A 26,442-nucleotide genomic window follows, 5' to 3' on the forward strand; every position below is an offset into this window, starting at 1 on the left:
ATATCTCTAACATATTTCAACCATGGGTGCATAAACGAACCCTCAGAAAAACATTTATAAAAATAGCGATTCAATATTGGCGTAAGTTTACAATCATGCGCCACTAAAAGTTTAGCCCAGTAAGTTATTATCCGTACCTTGATAAAGATTATCAAAGGATATCGCCCAGTTTCCCCATAAACCATACAATTTGGGGTACTGGACTTAATATGCAGTACAAAGAAGATGGGTGGATAAGGCGTGTAAAATGCCCATACGCGGTCGGACAGGCTACTAAAAAATTAAAGTATCAACAAATCTGATGGTTTTTTTTAAAATCATTTAAAACAATATATATTTAACGAATCATTGATTTGTAACCTGTAGGTATGTTCAATACTTGGAATATGTTGACTCAAACAGGCGTATACGTATGAAAACCTGCAAATATTGTCATTTTTTAGAACTTCAAGGCATTTTCTTTTATAGAGTGGGTCTGTACTCCATATTTTTCTCATAGTCTAATTAAGGTCCTATGGAAAACAAACAGATTTCAATCAACAAAAACGTGGAGAGATGACCCACTATACATTAAAAATATCATTTGTATCCCAACAATTGAACGTATTGAAAAAATAATACAAGTCCGGTAATTCGTGACCTTAGTCACACATAATATTTAAAAAGCAGCCTTTGTTGTGTCTGAAATGGCTTAGTGGTTAGAGTACCTGGCATAAGCTAACCGTATATATCTAGGGTTTTTATGTTACGGGTTCGATACCACCAACATTTCCGACAATATTTTTTTTTCTTATTTTTTGTTAAATATATTAAAAACTGACTATAGTTAGAAATTTTGCTTTTACAAGGTTGTATTATAATATATTTGAATAGATTTAATTGGGGAAAAATAAAATTAAAATTGTATTTCACTACTAAACCGAATGGGCATTTGCGCCATCTTATCAATCTTTCAAAAATTTTAAATGAACTTTCTCTGGAATATCTGTGTTTTCGTAGCCCCAAACTTCACAACCATAAAAAAAGATTGGGCTAATAACACTATTAAGCAGATCAAATTGACAGTCGATTGGTAAATCAAAATATCTTATTTTTCTAAATACTCAATACAGAGCTTTTGAGGCTTGCTCAGTTAAATGTTTTTTCGTACTTTTAAAAGATCCACTACGAGACATAATAACACCAAGATATTTAAATTCATTCACAATTTCAAGAGGTACATCTCTGTATAAAAAAATTCTTTTTGAAACACGACCTTTTGAAAAGATTAATACTTTAGTCTTTTCAATGTTTACATGAAGTTTCCACAGATCACAATATTCAGAAAAAAAGTTTAGTGATTTTTGTAAATCGTCTGGGTTCTCGGAAAATGTCACAAGATATAAAGTTCGAGAACTCAGGGTATTGTAATTTGCGCCGCAGTCCACAAACATTGAGTGATAGAAATTTTAGCTGCTCTCCCTCGTGTCCCTATCCATCACGGTCTGGGGTAGATGCCTGGCGCGGGCGTTTTTTTGGGAGCCGGTCACCAGCGTTCCTTTGACTGTACGCCTGGCTATCAAGGCGCGGATCCATTTGCGTCTCCGTGAAAAAACAAGGTGTCACGACCTAATTTCACATTTTTGCCATCCTTTTTCGTTTTTCTCATGATTGGATATAATTTTTTTCTTTTATCCTCTATTTCGGGAGGGTACTGTTCGTTTATCCAGACACGAGATCCGTTGAGTTTCCTTGGTGCACGTGTTCGTGTGAATTCACGGTCTTTGAAGAAAGTGAATTTGGCAACGATATTTCGGGGGCGTTTAACCATCCGATGTACTCTCTCGAACGAGATCTCATAATCCGGCTTGAATTTTTGTTGGATGAAGTCTTGCAATATCGCTCCCGTATTTTCACCCCTCTGCTCTTCAATAGGTTTATCAGCTGTTAGCTATAGTAAACGATGTTTTTCTATATTTCGTATCTGTAAATCAAAGTTAAAGCGATCATCTACGTTGGCGGGACCACCAGGTCATTGATGATGTTAACAGAATTCAATCGCTGACCTTAAAGCCCGACCAATGAGGGTCAACCTTGTATTCAGTTGTAGTTTATCGACTGTGAAACTATGTTTAGCTCATTGTTGTTGTTTTTTTGTTGGTGTGCCATAGAAACGTATGTAATTTTTTTTATTAGTTATTGATTAACAATACATATTATTTTCTCATATCATTATTAAACTTATAAGTTACTTACTAGTATAAATATTAATCTGAATGAATCTGTACGGTGCACGTGGTACGTGTATATCTTTTCTACACTTTATGTATCATTGAGAGAAAATTATACAAGTTGTATGCCTAATCCTTTAATACATTTGTGTGTAGGTAAAGAGAAAGCTGGCATACCAATTTTTGCTGTCTAATCCATTTCTGTTTTTTATATATTAGAATATGCTTATAATATTTGAATGATATTTTCAATTGATTCCTATATATTGAATGGCCATGAAATCCTCGCTGTGTGGTCCATTGTCACACCTTGACCTACATAGGAGTTGTGTTGTCTTACACCGGATGTGCTGCTAATTAATTTTGTTATACCTGGTCTTACTAATTAACTAACAAAATTCTATGATAATTAATCATTTTGTGAATTAGGAAGTTGTGGGCTGTCACTTAGATCAGAGTTACCTCTCTTTGTATAAGATAGAGAAGGAGGGAGAGCGGTCCACGCTGCCTGTCTGTTCCACTTCTCCGTGTGTTAGTTTTGGTTGCAAGATATTTTTTAAAAAGTTTTGGATATATATATATATATCTTGACGGTCATTCCAGTGACCTTAACATTTGACTGAGCGTCGAAAAATACTAAATATACATTTGATATTTTGTGATTTTTTTTTTATAACGAATTGAACTCAGTGCGCGGATCCAGAAAGTGTTTTTTTTTTTTTTGGGGGGGGGGGGGTTGTGTGTGTGTGTGTGTGGGGGGGGGGGGGGTCCGACGGTTATTTAAGTTTGCCGGTGGGATCTGAGGCATATTTTTTGGTAATTTTGTACAATGTATATTTAAAGAAATTGGAATTTACAGGGGGGGGGGGGGCGCTCCATCAACTTTTCACTTAGTGGACTGCGTTTGAGCCGTCATGGATCTACATATGGTTTATCATACCCCGTACTGTACAATAATGAGTTGTTAATAATGAGTATGCATGTTGACCTTTGTTATGACGTATTCCAGTGGGTCGTAGACCCTCAGCCCACGTTTAGTGGGTTGCTGTCGCAAGTGACAACATGTAGCATGCCATCAAGCTGAAGGATGGGAGATACCAAGATAACGCGAGATTTGGGCTCATCTCGCCGATGTCGGGTCGTGAGAAAGCTGTCCTGGCGGAATAGAGACATCCGCGGTATTCGGTTGGCACCGAGAGTTACGGAAGTACGTAGATAGTAATCACGGCTAGGTTCAGTCTCCTCACAGACGAGTGACACTGAGCGGTCTGGGGCATCTCTATCTTTTTTTTTATATGTGACATCGGGTTTAATCACTTTGACCTGCCCCAAGACCATAAACCGTAAACGGACTTCATTAACTGCATTTTAGATTCTTTTTTTTTTTGTATTTGTTGATAGCAAAAATTTAAGATCACCAGTTACACATATGCAAACACCAGGCACGTAGCATCAGGGGGGGGGGGGGGACTCCCACTTTTTGGGAGTATGTAAAAAATTGATATGAAAATAAGGAAATTAGGAGTGAAATTAAAGTTATATACCTACACCCCCCCCCCCCTCCCCCACGGATTAGGTTTTTGAGAGATTTTGGGGGAAATACCTTTTCTTCTTTTTTTTTTGCTTGTATAAAGATTTTTTGGAAGAGTCTGCCCCCCCCCCCCCCCACTTTCAAAAACGATGCTACGTGCCTGCGTTGACAACTGATGCAGCAACACCTAAAAAAATTTCGTAATAAATGTAATAAATCTGGAATGTATACTGAGAAAGTGATCCTGTTTGGTCTGAGTGACATAACGTGGACTTGAGTGAAGACTTGGTTGAAGATGACGACGTGTGGTTTCGAATTAAAAAACTTTCGACAATGAGACCACTGAGCAGCGGTATATGTATACTAGCAAAGTCAGTGAAATATATCAACAAATGCTATATTTTTAATAAGAGAGAGAGAGAGAGAGAGAGGAGAGAGGGAAGAGAGAGAGAGAGGAGAGAGAGAGAGATTCATAAATCAAGAGACCGCTAGGGGGCGTGGAACATCAGTTATAACTAGCTGATTTATGGCACTGCCGGTGAAAAGTCAATGTTTACAAACAGACATGTAAGTTCAAAGAGCGGTGTACTTTTCATACACAGTGTAGTTCACTACAAATAAAATAACTGCTCGTAATTTTTGTGTAAAAATGTCGAGATGTCGATGTCTCATTAATATCATACGCGTCGAACCGGGGGGGGGGGGGGGGGCTAAGCCCCCCCCCCCCACCACTTTTTTTTGCAAAGTTAGACCTAACTATTATGGGACATAGCATCATAGAGGGTTCAGCCCCCCCCCCCCCCCCACTTTTTCTTGCAGTTAAGATAATTGTTCCTAAATTTACCTTAAAAGATTGAGAAGTTGGAGGTTGGAGTCATAGGCATACTAGCCCCCCCCCCCCCACCCCCACGGTTTATGAATTTCATGATCTGGGGAAAAAAAATTGTTTTTGGTAGATAAGATTTTTTTTTATGAAGTAGGTATACTGCCCCCCCCTCCCCCCACGGATTAGGATTTTGGAAATTAGTTTGTTTTACCTCAATATATCTGAGGATTAGTCTAGCCCCCCCCCCCCCCACTTTTAATTTGCTTCCGACGCCTATGAATATCTATCAAATTAAGGATTGTTTTAAACAGATTGACGAAAAATCATATTTAATTTATATCAGGTTTTTTTTAGTTTTTTTTTTAAGGTACGAAAAAAGTGCATATATATATAATGTTAGTCGGAAATATCTTACGTTTTCCTGGCTTTTTTAACAATTTGGATATTTTACTTTCCATTTCCTGTCTTGTAAATTATCAAAATCAGTCGTTAAAAAAACCAGGAAAACATCGGACTAGTATTTGCTGCCTTTTTGATATCTTTAAAAAACATAATACAAAAAATGCATTTAATCAATTTATCCCAAATAATTATATTTATCTCACTAAACGTGCAGGAAACATATTATTGATGTCAAAACAACGAAATTTAGAGTCAATACTATTCCAGTGATATGAAAAGATGATATTGCATGATTCATAAGATCAAAATAAGACCATCTTTTGAAACCTGTTCTACCTATCTCTTGGTAATACTCGTCCTCAATTCTAAGTATTCTGAGTAGTGTGCTCTGCTCGTTAAAAGATAAAGAAATGTGGAGTACAGTAAAATTTCAATAGAGTGAAAAGGAAATAGTAGAACCATTTTAACAAGGCCTTGGACTTTTGGTTGGACGTAGCTATCTATTTCTTTCGTCAAAACAAGTTAAAAATGACGCGGTTTCAAGCGAAATGTGCACCGATTGCGTGGTCTTAACTAAAAAACCAGACAAATCTTGTTGATTTCAAAGAGCCATGGCTGAGTGGCCAGTAATGAAATAGACAGGCCTACGTCACATTGATGTTTGACACATGCACCTACCCAAAGTACAAGCTCTTGTTAAAATGGTTCTAATATTATTACATTTAAGTAAAGATAAAATATTAGTTTCCTACACAATATATCTATAACTTGTGTCATGTAAGGCTTATTTCGAGTATAAATACAGTTTACTAAATCTACTTTTATAAAGCGTAGTATTCAAGTACCCCCCTGACTTCAGATTAGGCCTCTCTCTCTCTCTCTCTCTCTCTCTCTCTCTCTCTCTCTCTCTCTCTCTCTCTCTCTCTCTCTCTCTCTCTCTCTCTCCATGTCTATATACAGAATGTGACAATAATAAAAGGGTATCGTTTTAGTTTATCGGTTGCTTGAAAATTAAAATAAAATATAAAATTATTAAATTATACATATACTTTATGTAATATTTTAGATTCGGTACAATCTTGTCGCCTCAGTACAGTCCATCTGGTGATTTCTTAAGGAACCTTTTATAAATTAGTTTGTAGCCGAATTATCCCAAAATTTAATTCATATAGATCTAATTCCGATATAATCTCATTCAAAACATTGATAGATTGAATGACAAACCTTACTTTTGTTTATTTTTTTTTTTTTCATGAAAACAAGACTTGACTCGAATTATTCCATTTAAGCGTTTTCAATTTTTGCAAAAATTTACAAGTTCGTGTGAATCAAAGATTGGTGGCGATTGCTATATTAAAAAAAATATATATATTTTCAGAAGAAAAAAATAGACTGGATGTATGTTTTTTTTTCGCTCAAGAAATCTCTATTGTAAATGAAGAAATAAAGGACCTTAACAAAGCTTTAAACTATTTCATGTCGACAAACACTATGAACTCCTTTGATGTACAGAAAAGATGCAATCAATATATTTACCACTAAAAGTGTTATAAAATATCACGTGATTTCTTTGGAATGTCAACAATGTAATGGGCGTAATCGTATGTCAATCACACACGGGAGCGGGCGAGTCCATTTTGCTAGGTAAGGTAAGCCTACGGCGCAAATAATATTTCAAATGTTTTCGACTTTAAAAAATCTGATTGATAGGTGTTGTTTAATTTATGATAATTAGAGATATTTACTTCTAGTTAGATGAATTAATATCCGTCTGCTTAAAGAATTAAATCATTTTTATATTTAGGTCAATCAACCTGTCTCAGGAATGTTACCCGTAGATTCTATACAGGCGTCTAATACCCGAATATTGAATTTAGAGGAGTCCTAGTGCACAGCTAGAGGTTTTTCGGGTAAGTTTTGACCCAAATTTTAACGATTTGATTATAAACATATGATTATCGACCTGTTAGGTCGTTATTTCTTATTCCGACAAAGTCAGAACACCGACAAACGCATATCTGCCTGTGTTCTCGCTTGTTATATACATAAGAAAAACTGGGCAAAACAACATGGCGGCGCAATTGTCAATATCGTGTAGGTTCTATGTAGCGATTTTCTCTTTTAATTCGTGAGGACTACCCTCAAACTAACTGTCAGTCGGGTTTGACTGTCATGATTTTAGTCACGGTGAACATTTCGCTGGCAACAGGTGCCCGAGTGTTGAAACATATTGTAAAGGTGAGACGGCAAATGCCGTGTAGAGCGGCCGCCTGTTGAAACGGGGTTTGGATTGCACACCACAAGTACACTCAAAAGTCTACACTTAACGGACAGTTCTACACTTTGACCTTCATTTCAATGACCGACAGTTCCATGACTTAGCTTAGTAAAACCTAGGAAATGTACAGGTACCTAAAATGTGCTTTTGTTTTCTTATTTTGCAGAATTGGTTTCCTCAGAATGACTTAACTCATCAGAATGTGATTTTGTTCGTCAGCATTAGCCTTCTTTGAGTGATTTGGGAATATACAAGTGAAGGATAAATATTCGTTTCTTTTTGTTGGTTTGGATGTCTATTCATCAAATTGATGTAACATTAGTACTAGGTAAGGAGTACACATGGTAACACAGCCCTATGATTTCCCGAAAAGAGGACCCCACGTCGGGTCGCAGACCTTTGGTCATAAGCGGCCCGAATCGGCAGATGCTACACGACCTGAGGGACAGCCTCAGTCATATTCGTGGTTCTCATTCCGACCAATCGGATCCTTCACTTCCTAATCGGGCTGAGTTATCGCAGAGCACGCCGAATCTTCTTGAAAGCAAGTCCAGTTTTTCTCGTGATGGATACAACAGGAAAGCTCTGGCTCAGATTCGGAGTAAATTACGGCCGTTCCAGACGGATCGGAATGACGATGGAATGTCAAACAGTACAGGAGCTTCCTCCCAGGGTAGTGAGGAGGGGGAATCCCGAGGGGCCAGCCTGGAGGATACATCACAGGTCAGTAAATCTACAGCGCTGTAAAGTTATGAGGGGGAGGAGGTGCATTCATAGCCCTTGTATAGTCAATGGGAAGGAAAGAGAGAACCATTTTAACAAGAGCTTGGACTTTGGGTAGTTGTGTCAAACAGCAATGTGACATAGACCTGTCTATTTCCTTGCTTGCCACTCACCCATGGCTCTTTGAAATCAACAAGATTTGTCTAGGGTCATTTTTGACTTGATTTGATGCAAGAAATAGATGGTTACGTCCTACTGAAAGTCCAAGGTCTTATTAAAACGGTCCTAGTTACATCCAAAGTTCTTGTTAAAATGGCCCTATATCCATAGAACCTGTACTGTTTAGTCAATGGGGGATAGTATTCATAGCAATGAGGGGATAGTATTCAAAGCAATGAGAGGGATGTCTGTTTGTCTGTATATACAGGAAGAGGAGTATTGTGTCATGATGAATAAGCCATTTAATGACTTATCATGTATTAAGCTAGTATTTATGTTCCTTTTTGTCAATTATTTTTTTTGGAAAATTGGATAAAAAGGTTTTATTTTTATAGATTGTAGTTTTGAATTTGTTTTGTTATCCAAGTTTTGGTGTTCAATCTGACACATGGTTTTTATTGTGTAGGCAGCCTGTATGAGTACTTTGTGTATTGATGTCATTGTGTATCCCCGTACAATGCAGTGTTCTATATTGTTTATATAGTTAGAGCCACTGAATGACCCTTTATCAAAACAGGTTGTCTCTGTGTATTGGTCTAAATGTGTATAATTGCCCCTATATTTTATTATGTGTATTGGTGTAAGTATTGTGAATTGCTAATCTGGCAAGTTCTGTACATACAGATTGTACAGGACAGATGACTGTGTAGTCTTGTCAGGAGACAGAGCGACACATTTTGTTGTAAAGTTAGACCATTCTGCGCAGTAACAAAGAGAAAGAGAGACGGAGAGAGAAAGTTTGAGAGAAAGAGAGCGAAAGGAGAAAGAGAGCAAGAAAGAGGGAGGGAGGGAAAGAGAGAGAGAGCAAAAGGAGAGAGAGAGAGAGAGAGAGAGAGAGAGAGAGAGAGAGAGAGAGAGAGAGAGAGTCTGTAACACAGAATACTGGTCTGCATTGTCTGTACAGTATTATGTAAACAGGGACTTGAATGCTACACCTGTGCATTGATTGAAGTATTTAGGTCAGATTCTGACCTCTCTCAAGTTTTGATCTAGTGACCTCGCTCTGAACAAACATACAAGATCAAGGATAAAAATGTAGTGATAAATAACATATAAAATTTATTGCGTGGAAAGTTTTTATGAAATTTAACCCTAACCCAAGTATCCTATCTAGAATGGAGGCGTAATTTGAGGGATGAACTGTAGATGAATTTATGCTAGATAGTTAAATTGTTTGTCATCTCACTGTTACGGATACAGGGATTTGAACCAGCAACCTTAACATAGGCACAAGATTCAATGTAACCCAGACACAAGCTTTATGATGACAAAGACAAGTTATGAGCATCCCACTGATAAAAACAAAGTTTCACAATGAAATTGGTTATGTCACAAATTTTATTATTATTGAAATATGCAAAACAAAATTTATATTTGAAATAGACAAATTATTAAAATAGGCAAGTAAGATGTACATTGTACAAGACACACAGTGACACATTTAATTTTAAAGAAAATGAAAATAACAAATGACAGGTCACCCCTATTAAATAGACAAAGTCAAGATATTGATAGTGGAAGTCCAGTCCCAAGTTTTATAGTGAAATTAAATTCAAATCACAAGTAAGGAAGTTCACTGGGAATAGACAAGTCAAAATGTTTAACAGTGAAATAAACAAGTAAAAATGTTCTAGAGTGAAATGGACAAGTAAAAAATGTTTGACAGTGAAATAGACAAGTCAAAATGTTTCACAGTGAAATCAGCAAGTCAAATTGTGTTTACAGTGAAATAGACAAATCAAAATTTTTTACAGTGAAATAGACAAGTCAAAATGTTCTGCAATGAATAGACAAGCCAAAATATTTTACAGTGAAATAGACAAGTCAAAATGTTTTACAGTGAAATAGACAAGTCAAAATGTTCTATAGTGAAATAGACAAGTCAAAATGTTTTATAGTGAAATAGACAAGCCAAAATATTTTACAATGAAATAGACAAGTCAAAATTTTTTACAGTAAAATAGACAAGTCAAAATGTTCTGCAATGAATAGACAAGCCAAAATATTTTACAGTGAAATAGACAAGTCAAAATGTTTTACAGTGAAATAGACAAGTCAAAATGTTCTACAGTGAAATAGACAAGTCAAAATGTTTTATAGTGAAATAGACAAGCCAAAATATTTTACAATGAAATAGACAAGTCAAAATGTTTTACAGTGAAATAGACAAGTCAAAATGTTTTAAAGTGAAATAGACTAGTGAGAATGTTTTGCAGTGAAATAGACTAGTTGTAAGTTTTGTAAAATAGTCAAGTCATAATTTTTATTGTATAAAAATAAGTTTAAAAGTTGAATTATAAACAAGTCAAAAGTTAAGCAGTGAAAGGCACAAGTCTTGTAGTTAGACAGACAAGTGACATACGTTTCACTGTAATAATGTATGTAAATTGTGATTAATTTTCACAGAGACAAGTGACATAAGTTTCATTGTGGTATTGTCTATTAATTGTCACAAGTTTCACAGTGAATTAGCCAAGTCACAAGAAGCAAGTCGCATATTTGATTGTGACATATGAGACAATGACAGACTGCTACATCAGAATAGCTCAATATGTCATGATTTTGTAATCATTTTATCTGACAATACCAGTAACTCCCTCCTACATGGATTAATTATATTTCATGAAAACTTGCACCCGGAATCTTCGGAATGTGTTCTTGTTGTGTAACAAAACAGCGTATTATAGACTGACAAAACCCTAGCTATGATTCACATAAAAGCATAGTAAAGCAAACATAACTTAGTTACAGGTAGAAATGCTGGATAGGATTCAAACGGAAACTGCAGCGATTTTCTGACAGTATTGCTATATTGTCCCGACCCTCTGTGATCAGGAAACACTTCCAAATCGTTTGTAGACATGTGTTTTGTTTGCATTATCTTGTTTAAATATGGCAAATGATGTAATACTTCATAAATGGAGCTAGACCTTTACTCCCACCTGTATTTCAATAGAGGAAAAAAAATAATTGTTATCATTGCTCCGGCCATTGTTGTATAGCAATTGATTAGAGTGCATTATAATTTTGTGAAATATTGACTGTAACCTCGGCTTACTCCTGTATTGAGATGTAATGTACAAGTATGAAAATTGATTTTTTTTTTTAAATTATTGGGTTTTTGCTGACTCATACCATTTTGTAATTTACACACCTGAGTTGAATTTTTTGTACCAGTGACTAACTGTTTATTATAAATAAGGACATTTTGGAGGATTAAATTTGATTTTAAATTCGATTGAGAAGTAATTAACAACATGGGTTGAGAAATATTGGAAATTTTTATTTTTAATAAATGCTGTAAATTCCAAATTGAACACAAGGAAATAATATCTGCTTAAAATCGTGATAACAAACCCTCACAACTCTAAGAAATGGTAACAAATGGGTGCTTGTGATTTTATTCTTGTGAATTGATACTAAACAGCGGAATTAAGTACTTGCGAAAAATAAGAATTTACAGTAACATCAGAAAGAGAGAGAGAGAGAGAGAGAATTGGTATGCATACATCATGTCTTGTAAAGAAAAGTGAAGAGAATATAGAGTATATATTTTCATAAAGACTTTTGTAATAAGAAATACATAATGAAAAACAAGCATTAACAAAATTTTGTTTCTGAGAGAATATAGAGTATATATTTTCATAAAGACTTTTGTAATAAGAAATACATAATGAAAAACAAGCATTAACAAAATTATATTTCTGAGAGAATATAGAGTATATATTTTCATAAAGACTTTTGTAATAAGAAATACATAATGAAAAACAAGCATTAACAAAATTATATTTCTTTGCCAAATTTAAGGTGGATAGTACTGTGGAATTTTTGTTGCAGAGGCAGCAGTGACAGTTAGTGTTGACAGAACAAGTAGCGGCATAGTTTTCTTGTGTAGATTAGCCATGTTTACCAAGTGTTTTCCAGATCTTTTGATTCCCCTCCGCTTCCATTGATATTACTCTGTGTAATCATAAGGCATGAAATTCCTCATGTATATCTGGACGATAACAGAAAAGTTCAAATGAAATTCCTGTGTTTGTTGTAAATATAGAGCCTGCAGCCCCGGGGCCCTTTATGCCTCAGCACATCTGGGTCATTAAAAAAGAGAGAGAAAAAAAACCCTGCTAGACAATGCCGATAAATACCACAGCCAAAAATTTTTTAATACAGCCATTACAGGTATAATGGTATAAAGACAAGTTACTAGATTTGATTCAGGGGAGATGAACTTAATTCTTCAGAGATACGAGTACCAAGAAAATAAAAAACTTTAATTGCGAAGCTTGAAGTCTTTGAAATCCTAGCTGTTAGAAGGACTTTAACGGGAACCTCAATGTCCCAATAAAGCAGAAGCAACTGGAAGAACCATTAGCATGCATTTTTTAAACTAAATCTGAGAAAAAAAATTATTGTACCATTAAAAAGAGGTCCATTGGAAAGTTACTTAAACCAATGACCACATTTAACATGCCATGGAAATAAAAGTTATCGGAAGGACCATTAAATTATCCCACTGGAAGGTCATGTGCATCATACGACCTCTTATATTGTCCCTACTACAGTCTGTTCTGTTAGACTCAAAAGCTGGGTGTATTGTACTGAATTGTCCCATTCATCTCCCTTTCATTCTTTTCTCATTCTTTCTCTCTTTCTCATTCATTTTCTCCCACCCTCATTCATTTCTCCCACCCTCATTCATTTCTCCCACCCTCATTCATTTTCTCCCACCCTCATATTCTTAAAATTGGTAGTGTCCATGTGATTAAATTTTAAAATTTTAATTTCATATTTTAAAAATACATAAAAAAAAGTTTGTTTGCATACACACACGTATTTCTCTCAGTCTTTAGGGAAAGAAATGAGTCCAGAATTGATCTGTTTAGCTAGTTATCATCCACTTAAAAGACCTTTATTAGGAGCGAAGTTTAAACGCTGTCTCACCAGCTGTGGGTGAAAGAACAGCTGTGGACCGTCGTGAATCCATGGATAGGATAGATGCCCTCAGTCTCCGAACCTAGCCTCAGATCAAGAGACCGTAAAGGCTGCTGAGCCAGACTAGGGCATTGTCTGTATAAACTCTTCCGTCTGTTTTTATGTCTATTTTTTTGGAATAATGAACTCTTTTTCTTGTTTCTTAAATGTGAAAGGGGCCAAAGTTGACTGGAGAATCTTTGGTGGGAAAGGTAATGCCCGAGACCCCTGATTTTGGCTTTTTGTAGCCAAACATAGATAATGTATCTACAATGCCAGCCTATATAGACTGTTAGCAAACATTAATTCATGATCTAAAAACTCTTCTCCTCCTGTAAGCCCCTTATTCTCATTCCTGGGAATGTTTAAACTTTTATTCAGAGCAAAATGAAAGTGATTAACTCCTACACATTTGTATCTTGAATTGAGTTTTCATTAGGGCCCTGTAAATTTGACTCTTTGTTGGTAAATGAAGCAAAGAATATGCAGTCTGGTGACAAATCTCTAAATTATAGCTATCTAAAAATCATGTAGTTGTAAATGGAAGCCTTGATAAATGTTTAATATTTTATTTTGTTGATAATGCTGCAGTACCTTATTTATTGTTAATGAGTGATTGGAACTCAATCAGTTTCTCCTTAATGATTCCTGACTTTCCATAAGTTTGTATGACGGGGAAGATCAAACCCCATTCCAGTCATTCCTCAGCCTAATTAACTATGCCATTAATTAGTAATTAATTCAACGTGTTACTGCTTGTTTTCCCTGACTGTACACTGTGAGTAGTTTCAGTACTTTGATTCTGTCCTTTGGTAGAGGTGCTGTATCTTGTATCTACAGCAGAATGACACTCTGTTGTTCGACCTTGAGAAATTTCTTACAATTCATATTCCAAATGACGTTCAAAGTTTTGAATTTCCATTTTTCTATTTCGTCATTCCGCATTCTTGCCAGTTTTTCATCTGATCCAGTCTTGATATTCATTCCTAGCGGTGCTCGACAAATCCTGCCGAGAACCTGCGTAAAACCTGCAGCATCAATTGAATCAAATGCTGACGCTCGGAAAAATAAAAAAAAAGCTTTCTGAAGTTATGCAAGAGTCTGCATCCACCAGACTGCGTCATGTTCCAAGCCTCCAACAGAAGGTGTGCTCGTTTTTTGGGGAAACAGAAATTGCTTAAAATTCAGTAGGAATGAAAAGTATACACGTCTAGTGAAAAGTACATGCATTGTAGTAGAACTTCATCATGGTACTGCTCTAAATAGGCGAGAGTTCCTCTAGTTTATATCACATTGCTTATCTTTGTGTATCTGAGAAAAGTTAGGGAAAGAACAGGAGATTTAGGCAGTCAGAGCAACTGTGCACACACAGCATGCACTATCTGCATGTTGGTTGACAGAATACAAAGTCCACCCAAAGACTGGTCTCTCTCTCTCTGTGTGATGTTTCTGAAAGGGACATTAGATGTTTGAATACACATGTAATGGTCATTTACCTCTGTGTGCACAATAGAATACTGTTGAAGTAGTACAAGCAAGAGAAATAGAGAATTAATGGAGTCTCAGAGAGTTGTATAACATGCATCGTTTCTTAAAACTGCAGTAAACGTGAAAATACATCCCATGATAGTCAGGATTACTTATTGTGACTATTCAAGAGTGCCTCATGAATATTCAGAAACTTAATGCTCTGCCATTCTGTCCTTTCTCCTCTTTGCTTGGAAATAAAATAATTCGCTGGGTCACTCAAGCCGATTAGCTCAGGTAAAATCTATGCGAATAATAGCAAAGGTATGTTTTTATCACCTTATGGAGAACTAGTCAAATATTGCGCGAACTGGTGGACTCTTGTGAATTTATGTATCTGTTTAAACATTCCTCGTTCCGGGCTCCGTGGACTCTGATATTTAAAAGAAAGAGAGAGATTTCTGTATGAAAGGAATGCAGGCACTGTGGTTATAAAACATGGCACTCTTCTGATGTGCACTCAGGTGTGAGAGGAAGCCCCAACCTCACCTGGGCAGCCATATTGGTCGCGTTTACACATAGAAAAAACACGGGATGAACTAACTCTCTTCGTTTAGAAATGAGATACGAGGAATTGAGATGTCAGTGATTTGATAAACACAGACTGTTTGTGTGTCTGCCTGTAAGTTGTCGAGGACTTCCAAACCTCCCAGTGACAATGACAGACGGAATGGGACTCAGGAAGCGCTACTTCAGGCCCAGCGACAATTCTCTTGTCTCAGAGGTAATACGTATTCCAAGACTTGGCTAATTATTAATCGACTCGAACTGTACAAAGAAAAAGAGACCGTCCTAAATACAACTGTGGAGTTTTTATTTAAATACTAAGATTTAAAAATACTGCCCAGAGGCAATCTAGAAAATGCAGGAGTTTAAACGAGGGGTTCCTTTATGTTGGCTGTGGTATTAGTGTTAGCATTGATCGAGGCAGATAGCATGTAGGAATTCTATGGGCCTATTCTGAAGCTATATATTATCCCTGCACTCGTTTCTTTGGTCACATTCATGGAATAAAAATAAAGCATAGAGGGGCGTTGTCACTCAGGCAATAAATATTCGAAGTGTTATTTTTAATAGAATTTTATTCTTATTTAGTCAGAATGCTCAGTACATTTTGTCATTTGTTTCATTGAAGTTTGTCCAATATTAATATCTCGCGTTGCTTCCACATACTCTGCATTCCAGGGCCCCAAGCCTGGGGATCTCTGACAGTGTTGATTATTAATTTGTCAAGGAGTTGTGTTTTACTTGGCCATACTGTGCTATGTGCATGTGTGTGGGTATGTGTTGTTGATATTGAAAAATCAAAAAGTTGAAGTTCAGGATAATCTGAGATATCACCCCCCCCCCCCCCCCTTACCCCCCCCCCCCCCCTACACACAAGCCTTTTTGAACAATTGCATGTTTGACATCTCTTACTTTTTTATTCATTATTTGGTTTAGGAATTCTGATGCCAGTTATTATTGGTTCTTAGGATTTCTGAAATCTCAGATGATTGAGAGTAAACAAATGTTGATGGGAAACCAGGAAATTTTGATTTCGTAGATTTACATGAAAACCTTGAATTTTTAATTAATGAGGAAAAAGTCGTCATTAAAAAGATACATGCGTAATTTGCCAGTGGCTGCTTGTCAGGGGATTTAAGATGGTTCAAAGGTCAAATCGTGAAATGTATAACACATATATTGTGAAAGAACATCTGTTGTGGATTGTAAGGTCATAAGGGGTCGGCATGCCTTTTTATTTTTTGACAATGGAGTCTCTCCAGTGATGATGCACTACAATTAGAAGTACACAAATTACTAGGATAAAGTTTCAGTTTATGGGCCCTCGCTTTCAAACTCTAGCCTAATTATGAAATCAAAGTGGGAAAAGAAAATATTTGCAAGTCATCACTGGGTGTAATTTTTGTTGTGAAGAGATGTGATGCATCCAAAAAGTGTTTGGTTAGAATTTCAACCATGCAATTAAGTACACTCAGATATATAAATAGAAGCAATAATAGAAATGTAGCTGTTCGTGATTCAATGTTGTAATGTATTGTCCAATATATTTCATCAATATTGTATATTCAATTGTACAATTGCTAAATATATAATTGATAAGAATCATTTTAATAAATTTGTTGTTTAATAACACCTGATTTATCCCTGAGTTTTGGAGACTCTCTGCGTTAAAAATTTAGGCTATTGATCACTGGGTTGTTGGTTTTTATTTTTGTAAAAAAAACTTCATTTGCTCATGGTGAGAGCACCAGTCTGTTTTGTAGAATTTTTGTGTTTTCCTGGGAGAAATGTTCACAGTTTCACTGAAAAATGACCATAGTGAACTAACACATCAAGATTAAGTGGACATTTCATTGGTCAAACATGTGTGTTTAGTTGTTACATTGTTCACATCAATATAGAGAAATTTTCTGGTCGCTCCAGAAATTTATGGTTCCGGTGCATAGTTGTTAGATGTCAGTGTGATTAGACCTGGTATCTTGTACATTGTTGAGTTGATTCTGGTGTTTAGCTCTACCCCACAAAATGGTATTTGTGGAATCTGCGGCTGCTTCAGCTTGGGTAAGTCTAATGACCTCAAAATGCAATCAGTTGTGTGAAGAGACATTCCTGCCCTCGGGGACTTCATTGAGATGTTTGAGATTTCTCAAAGGATAAATACATTCCACGTTGTAAATGGAATAAACCTCTTCCAAAATAGTCAAAGCTAAATATAGTTAAACCTGTAACAAAGGGTGAATTTAGAGTAATAAATTAAAACTAGAGCAAAGCTCGTTGCAAAGCAACGAGTGGGTCTTCCGTTAATGTCTGAAGTAAAGCTGGAAGTTCCTGTAAGAAGCAAGGCTCTTAAACCAACAACAAAAGTAACTAAAATAAAAAGATGAAAAAAATCGAATTATTCCTGGTACGACTTAACAAAATACGAATGATTTTAAGTACGACTTAACAAAAACTTTTCCGATTTCAAGAACGACTTAACAAAAAAAATCCGAATGTGTTCAAGTACGAATTAACAATTATTTTTGGTACGAGTTAATTTTGCTTTGAACATAACGCTTATTTTGAAACCAAGGACGCGGAATCAAAATTTCCGGAAAAATCTATTCTTAAACCCCGATATTTCTGCAATGCATTGTTTGATTTTCAAACGGATTTCAGATTTGAATTCACCATGGCAAGTTCTATAAGACTGTAGTATTGTCTTGTTTTGTTCAAAAAAATGAAAATTTCCAAAAATTGGAACTGCTTCCAGTTTTGAGCAAAATTGATGAACAAAATTTTAAACCCCCCAGTACATTAAAGAATTGATACATCTATCATCAGTAAAAATTTCAAAGCGATATCTTTAATGTTAACGGAGATTTCTTCCGGACAAAATCACTTTTTTTAAATTTAAAAATGGCCGCCAAATTTGAACGGAAGTGACGTAAATAATGAAACTTTAACATCTCTGAGGCACGGTAATTTTACAAAAGCTCTGAAAATTTCATTGAAATCGGATGAAAACTTTTTGAGATATAAAGCCGAGACGGAGTCAGAAAAAAAATAAAAAATAAAATAATAATAAAAAGAAACCGAAGAAAAACAAAAGGGTCTTCCGTTGGAAACGGAAGACCCTAATTATGTGTCCTGCCAGTTATTTAAAAACAAAAACCCAGAGTCTTCATTTTTTTCTAAAAAAAATCATCTGAAAAGAATGACACAAAAATTACAGCTGTACAAATTTAATGTAGATAATCGTAACAAAGATTCATCAAGGTGAGAGCAGGTACTCTAGTAATGGAGCCAAGCGTTAGCTAGGGAAGTTCTTGGTTTCAGAGTGAGATATATGAGCCCGTCCTATGATATCGCGGTAGTTAAATCATTTTGTGGAAAAATCTATCAATACAGAAATATTTTCAGAAACTAATGTTATTGTGAGTTTCCTCTATCATATACCTCAGTGATGTTCAGCGTGTCTCTGTTTACTATGTCTAAAATTATCCCGACGTTAAATGTCAATTTTAGCTTGTGCTACTATACGTAAACAGAAATACCGCGATAACATAGAACCCGCGATATGATAGGAAACGAGTATAATAAGGTTCTGAGTCTGCCCAAGTCCACACAGTCCGATCTAAGTCCGGAACTTTGTCATTTTGTCCCGGATCTATGTCAGGAACTTTGTCATTTTGTCCGATCTATGTCAGGAACTTTGTCATTTTGTCCGATCTAAGTCAGGAACTTTGTCATTTTGCAACAAGTTTGGCCCCCCTTGTTTGACCTTGAGCAGTGAAATATATATTATCTATATGTGGCATTTAATGTATTGCAACTGCTCTTCTTTCAGAAAAAAATGTTTTAAACAATAGCCATGTACATACCATTGCTAAATGGGGGAACTGGGGTTTTAAATCTATTGTGTTGCTGTCTTCTCTATAGCCAAGGTATTCATCGGTCAGGAAATTCCAGCTGAAAAGAAGTCACTTATCTGAATATCTGTAAACAGGGCATTCAAAATTAGCTTCTTTATTTCAGAATGTTCAAAGAAGTGAGAATACACAATTAGTTGTCGTGTTTACATGTAGGTAGGCGTTCTTATTCAGCCTCTCGGAGTGAGGAATGATTGAGAGATTGACAGAAAGACACAGAGAGAGAGAGAGAAACAAATGCTACTTCTGTATAAATCAGTAGTTGTGAATTAGTTTGAATGTTATTGTTGTATAGAGTTGGTTGCTTGTATCGTGTTGTGGCAGGGGGAGAAATTCCAGAGTGTGTGTGATTAGTCAGTGTCTGAGGGTGAACTTATTTATTGGACGCTGGCCAGGGCCGAAGACGAGTGTGTACCCTACAGATTAATGGTTTAAAACCCTTATTATTGCTACTAATTGCCTCAAAATGGAGAATGCCCCACACTGACCTTGGCTTTTTTGGCTGTGTTGAGTACTTCAACTTTATCATGTCCCCAAACTTTGAAAAAAGACTTGAAATGTCTCAGTTGTTAACACCAATATTTAAAATGAAAAATGGATGAGTTAAGATATTTCTGTCTGGCTTGCTAAGCTTTTCTTAAGGTTTAAGTTTGAAGGTTCAAATCTTTGTAATGAATGACAGTGTTCACCAAATATTTTTATTTTTGTCGTATGACAGATTTTGCATGGATCAAGGAATCTGGCTGAAAGCTTTGAAATGTTTTCAATGTTCACAATCCCAGTACATATTGATTTTGGATTGAGATTCCAGAATATTTGATAAGAGTATTTGGTGACACATGTAATTGTTTAGCCAGCTTTTGTGCCCTGGGTCATTTTGGCCCTGTATAAGTGGCCCTGGACAGCTGCTGTTCTAATCGCTCCATATTTACATATGACCAGTCAACTAGCTACATTGTTGGGTCATAAAAGATATGAATTTCTCAGTGCCGCATGCATATTGATCAGTAACTCTCAGAATTCAAGATGTTCTAGAACTATTCAAAAATGGCTTGAAATATATCTCACCAACCAAGCTACTTTTTTAAAATCAAATCAAAAAGCTAAATCCTGGAGCAATTAAATTTTCAGATCACTTCTTCTTTCAAGTTCACTGATCTTTTTAACAACAGTTTTACATTGTTTTTTTATTTCAGGAGTTGTCTAATCGCCTGTCAAAGCTGAATGACCTGAAAGGGAAAAATGGGGTCAAAAGTACAAGTGAGACTTTTAAGCATATGTTTTATATTTTATGATACATTTCTGATTTTTTGAGGGAAAAAACCCACTGTATTAGAAAATCACACATAATTCTGCACTGTCTTCTTTGTGATTAAATAAATGTTTTAAAAGAAGAATTATTTCAACTTAAAATTTGTATCTTGTATCCTTTTCAGTGGTTAACCCATATTCGAAACCAGTCAAAAGAAAACCCAGTTTTGAGTCCAAGTATGGCAAGGCGCCCTCAGAGCCGGACCAGCGGTCAGACAATGCCTCACCCCTCACTTCGGCTGCTGGGAGGGTACCCCCTGTGTATGAGGTCAGCCCAAGGACGCCCAGCTCTACTCCCAGTGTAACTGTTAACGGTGATCAGACCCCTCCCCCTGTCCCCCCTCGGGCCCCAATCATCACTTCCTCAGAGACAGTAGTCGTGGAAACCAGCGTGCCTGGTAACCTTTCTTCCACGGCCCGACTTCAGGCACCCCCTATGATGGTTCAGCCGACAGGGGGACAGGTACTGAAGACCAACCCCACCACCCCCCAACAGTATATTGCCTTCAGTACAGTTCAGGTGGCGCAGTCGACGCCCCCACCCCAATCCCAGAATCCCCCAACATCCTCCTCCTCTGGCAGCGGTCCGGTCACGCCCCAGAGAGGAATGAGCCCAGTGGGTCGACAGCCAGTGATTATTCAGAACGCCAAGAGCCACCCAGTGCATTACAACTCTAGTGCTAACAGTGCTGGACAGAACACTGGTATAACAATAAAGTGTCCGCCGCCTTATAGTCAAAGTCAGACTACTAGAGCGGCCACAGTGAAAATATCTGGAAACAATTTAAATAGTGTTCAAATAAAGTTACCGAAGCCACAGGGCTCCCAACCCCAACCTATGCACACATGGGGAGCGAAACAACAGCAGATCGTGATGCACGCAGTAGAGAGTGTGGCCGTTTCTAAACCTATGTTACAGATGGCGACCGGTCCTGGTCAGTCGCCACAGAACCCCCAGACAACATCGGGGAGCTACATATCGTCCTACCAGGCTCAGATCAATCCCACCAACAATGGGATTCCCTCTGCCTCTCAGCTCCAGGCGTCTAACAACATACAGATCCAGATCACACGTCAGTCACCCCAGATGTTGACCCCCGAGCAGTATGCACACCTCCAGACCCAGGGAACCAAGCGGGGCCTTCAGACTCGTATCAGCGGGGTTCCTCAGTACCCGAACCTCCAGTACGGAGGACTGTATTATAGGCCCGCCTCCGACACCCCCACCTCCACGCCGAGGTCAGACTCCCCGAATTCTTCACGCGCAACGAATCAGTCGCCCATGTCTATTCATTCTACCACTTCCACCCCCTCCACGAACTCTGATATTCCGGACAAGCCCCCACCTCCGTATCCCGGGCGGTCGGTGCAGGTGGTGCAGCCTATACTTCAGCCTGTACCACAGTACAACCAGGCCCCCTCACAGTTTCAACACCTTCATCAGTTACAACATCAAATCACTGCAATGTCTACACATGTACACCAGGGGTTTACTCCCCTGCAGGGTCCCCATACAGTGGCACCCCCTGTGTATCACAGTGATAGCCCCCAGCCCCCCATTCCTCCCCGTGTGCCTTTAGTGCAAGTGTCAGAAAATTCTGAGGCTTCCCCTCCCCCAGTTCCCACCTCCAAACCAAATGTAGGGGTGGGTCCACCGCCGATACCACCCCCGCCCAACAAACAGACCCCTAATGTGACTGTGAATGGAAACGGTGCCAACAAGGAGGACGAGACAGACGAGACTTTGTCAACGGTGTCTGATGCAAGTAGTACTCAAGAGAAAACTCGCTGCACCTCACCGATGCCGGAGAGGAAGAACGAGTTCAAAGACTGTGATAGACTTCGCCCCGAGGGCAGGTTAAAAAACTACTCGCCCCAGGCCTTTAAGTTCTACATGGAGCAGCATGTAGAGAATGTTCTGAAGGCGTGTAAGGAGAGGGTGACTCGCAGGTTTCAGTTGGAGCGTGAAATGAACAAAGTGGGTCTCTCTGAAGATGCTCAGCAACAAATGCGTCGAATGTTAAATCAAAAAGAATCAAACTACATTAGGTTACGTCGTGCCAAAATGAGAAGAGACATGTTCGAAAAGATCCAAACTCTTGGAGTTGGAGCTTTCGGGGAAGTTTCGTTAGTGCGGAAAAGGGACGTTGGTCACTTATATGCTATGAAAACCTTACGGAAAAGTGATGTGCTAAAACGAAATCAAGTAGCTCATGTGAAAGCAGAGCGTGATATTTTAGCGGAGGCGGATAACGAGTGGGTAGTGAAGTTATATTATTCCTTTCAGGATCGTGATAACTTATACTTTGTGATGGATTACGTGCCGGGCGGCGATCTGATGGGACTTTTAATCAAATTCGGAATTTTCAAGGAGGATTTGGCGCAGTGTTACATTGCTGAATTAGTGCTAGCTATTGAAAGTGTGCATAAAATGGGATTTATTCATCGGGACATCAAGCCGGATAACATTCTGATAGACAAAGACGGACATATCAAGCTCACCGACTTTGGATTGTGTACTGGCTTTCGTTGGACTCACAACTCCAAGTATTACCAAAAAGGTGGGTGTTTATTTTGTATCGCTGTCCTTTATATGATGAAACAGTTTTGTGCTTAGATTGAGCTGTACTTTTATTGTGTCTTATAAGTTGGGTATGTAATGTGGTGTAATGCTGGACTTTCATAATTAGTGGATAATTATTATTCATGTTTAAGTAGAGATTCTGTGTGGGGTCGCCCTTCTGTATGTTATAGAACAGATTAGTTGATTATTGTATATTTTTGGATTATCAAAATTAGTTGATCATAGTGCATAGTGTATTAGTCAGGAAATCTGTATGAGAAAGACAAAATCAGCTATTTTTAAGTTAGCCTAAATTATATGCCATTCTTTAAGAACCAGTTTCTGAATCAGAAAGTTACAGAGATTGTGGATATCAGTACTTTCAGTACTTTGATTACATACTTTAATTCCCCAGGAACCTTAACATTTGTACAATGTGGAATGTCTGTCAACATCAGAGGACTGTCGGTTGACACAAGGTGGAATTTTAAAATTCTAGAGTAAAGGCAGGAGCAATAGAGCTTACCAGGGATGACAATTAATTCTTTGTGTCTTTGTTTTTTTGGAACTGAAATGATATTTCATATTGTGATGGTATCTGCTGGGTGCTGATTGGTATTTTGTGTTGAAGAATGTTTAAGAAGCGTGGATCATTAGAGCAGCTTTAATTTCCCCAAAGTGGTAGCTCTCTCCATGCCCTGTCATTCTCGGGGACTTGTGGCTTTAAGGAATCCAATCAGATAATTTTCCAACGTTTTTATCGACCAAAAGAGGTTTTAATTTGTTTGGTTTGCCCTATCACAGTAGAACAAGAGACATAATGACTTTTGGAATGCTTCGAAATAATTAAAGCTTGTCACAGACTCACAGTAATGGCTTAAAGATTATTATATATATATGTTGAATTAAATTTGAATTTAGCAATTTATTTAAAGCACTATGGAAGATAGACAGATGATAATGGGAGGGGGAGAGGGAGGGGGAAAAGTTGAGGGATAGAGGGAGGGGGAGAGGGGGGAAATGTTGAGGGGGAGAGGGTGGGGGAGATATTGAGAAAGAGAGGGAGGGGTATAGGGAGGGGGAAAAGTTGAGGGATAGAGGCAGGGGGAGAGGGGGGAAATGTTGAGGGGGAGAGGGTGGGAGAAAAGTTGAGGGATAGAGGGAGGGGGAGAGGGGGAAAATGTTTAGGGGGAGAGGGAGGGGGGATATTGAGAAAGAGAAGGAGGGGTATAGGGAGGGGGAAAGTTGAGGGATAGAGGGAGGGGGAGAGGGGGGAAATGTTGAGGGGGAGAGGGTGGGAGAAAAGTTGAGGGAGGGGGAGAGGGGGGAAATCTTGAGGGGGAGAGGAAGAAGGAGATATTGAGAAAGAGAGGGAGGGGTATAGGGAGGGGGAAAGTTGAGGGATAGAGGAAAGGGGAGAGGAAGGGGGAATATTGAGGGGGAGAGGGTGGGGGAAATGTTATTGGGTAGAGGGACGGGGGAGATGATGAGGGGGAAAGGGAGGATGGGGGGGATATTGAGGGGGGAGGGTGGGGGAATGCTGAGGGGGAGAGGATGTAGATGAGATGTTGGGGGTAGAGGATGGGGAGATACTAAAGTTCCAGTGGTCTCCTCGGGGGCGGAGACCACCACAGGGGAAGTTGAAGTAGACATGTGTCTCCGATCTAGTGCTACTACAATCAGACAGAATTAAACACAAGTTTCTAGTGTTGCCATGCTTTTTATTGCTGTTCATGGATTAGCTGGAAGAAAATTAGAACGTTAATAGCTTACTACATTATACATGTAAATTATAAATAAAAAGACTGGAATTTTACATTATGTTTGCCAATGCAATGAAGATACAGATTAAGTAGGAAGATTAATCTGGTTACAAAGTGATTACAGCAAAAATTCCACTACTGATGATAAATAAAAGTACCAAGTGTATTATCAGATGTAATTCATAAAAAATCTGACACAGGTTTACAGTAATAATAAATTGATAAATATATACATTACAAAGCAGCTGAGCATATTAGATTATTGACGAAAGACTGCACAGTGCAAAAACAGGAGCAACTGATATTTTCAGTTGAAAGCTTGCAGAGTTTGTGTAACATGAAGTTCATGTGAGTGTAATTTTTTGCAGAAGTTTAAAATCTTTAAATAGTGACTGTTGTTCCTAACTGTTTTAGAGCTAGCAGCTAGGATAATGTTAATCATTAGTCAGAAGAAAGAAATGTTTTAAAACTTTCCATCATGTAAACATTTTCTAGCATTAAATGTGTGTTCTAAATTTTCACCGTGGAAAGAAAAGATCTACAATATTGAATGGATGAGTACATCTAAGATTAAACTGTCTGAATGAATTTGACAATATTACAATATGTAGTGAGTAATGGGATGATTTTAAATTGCATGTTTAAATTTGAAGAACGTTTTAGTGTCAATAGTCGAGACTTTGTGGATTTAGGTGCAAGAAGAAACCTTGTGGATATATGCGTGTATGAATGAGATATTCTTGATGCACATGTAGGTATTCTGGGATATCTAGATTTGAATGAGATGTCCAGGAGACATGGGCTTGAATAGAATGTTATTGATATCCAGGTATGAATGAGATATTCTGGGCACACAGGTATGAATGAGATATTCTGGATACATAAGACTATACGAGATATTCTGGATACCCTAGTATGAATGTGGCATTCTAAGTATAGACTTGAGGTTGATTGAGACATTGTTGGTACAAGCGTATGGTATACACAAGTGAATGAGATACTGGGAATATTACAATTCTGAACCACACTTTTGAACATACAAATGTACAGGTGGAATGAAGCATCGTGGGTAATATGAAAGTACAAACACTAAACCACAGGTATGGATAAAGCTTTGTGGATATCTGTTGGAATTAGACTTTGTGATTACAATATATGAATACTGTAAATTCCTAATTAAATGCGAGGAATTAATATCCGCGTAAAATCGCGAGAAGCCCGTCTCGCGAATTTTAAAATCTCGCTTTTAATTTTCGGACAAATGTAAACTACATGAAACTATGATAATATTTCGGCATTCGCGATTTGATGTTCTCGCGATTTGATGGAAAATCGTTGAATCGCGGAATTAAGTACTCGCGTAAAATAAGGAATCTACAGTACACATGCATGGAAGTTAGTAACTTAAATAATAATTATTTAAGAGATTTATGTAATATTTCAACTTGCCTGTAAAAAAGCTACTTATATAGCTCTATGAATCTAAGCATATATTTGCATCCATTAAAGACTATAGTGGAATACTAGCAACATGTTTAATTGTTTAATGTTTAGCAAAAAATTCTCAGTAATGGTGAAACATATATTCAGTTTTACATATACCTTAAAAAATCAGGTTATATATTTTATATATTCAATAATGAGATAAAGAATGCTGTTTCATCAGATTCTGAAAAGATATGAAATGTGCAAATTTATTG

General features: G+C 37.5%; 1 protein-coding gene across 2 annotated transcripts in view; it reads left to right on the plus strand.

The window, feature by feature from the left end:
- Positions 1 to 6,729: 6,729 nt before the first annotated feature.
- LOC128183513 (serine/threonine-protein kinase LATS1-like) overlaps positions 6,730 to 26,442 on the plus strand; it is a 30,772-nt gene continuing 11,059 nt past the window's right edge. The window contains exons 1-4 of one of the 2 annotated variants that reach the window (XM_052852542.1): positions 6,730 to 6,879; positions 7,414 to 7,970; positions 20,302 to 20,365; positions 20,542 to 22,977. In XM_052852542.1, coding sequence (XP_052708502.1) covers positions 7,605 to 7,970; positions 20,302 to 20,365; positions 20,542 to 22,977 — 2,866 coding nt within the window. In that variant the 5' untranslated portion in view covers positions 6,730 to 6,879; positions 7,414 to 7,604. Of the gene's footprint in view, positions 6,880 to 7,413; positions 7,971 to 14,947; positions 15,412 to 20,301; positions 20,366 to 20,541; positions 22,978 to 26,442 lie in introns of those variants that run through there. The other variant, XM_052852543.1, reaches the window with a different exon arrangement.

The sequence above is a fragment of the Crassostrea angulata genome, chromosome 5 (genome assembly GCF_025612915.1).
Source record: "Crassostrea angulata isolate pt1a10 chromosome 5, ASM2561291v2, whole genome shotgun sequence".
Lineage (NCBI taxonomy): Eukaryota > Metazoa > Mollusca > Bivalvia > Ostreida > Ostreidae > Magallana > Magallana angulata.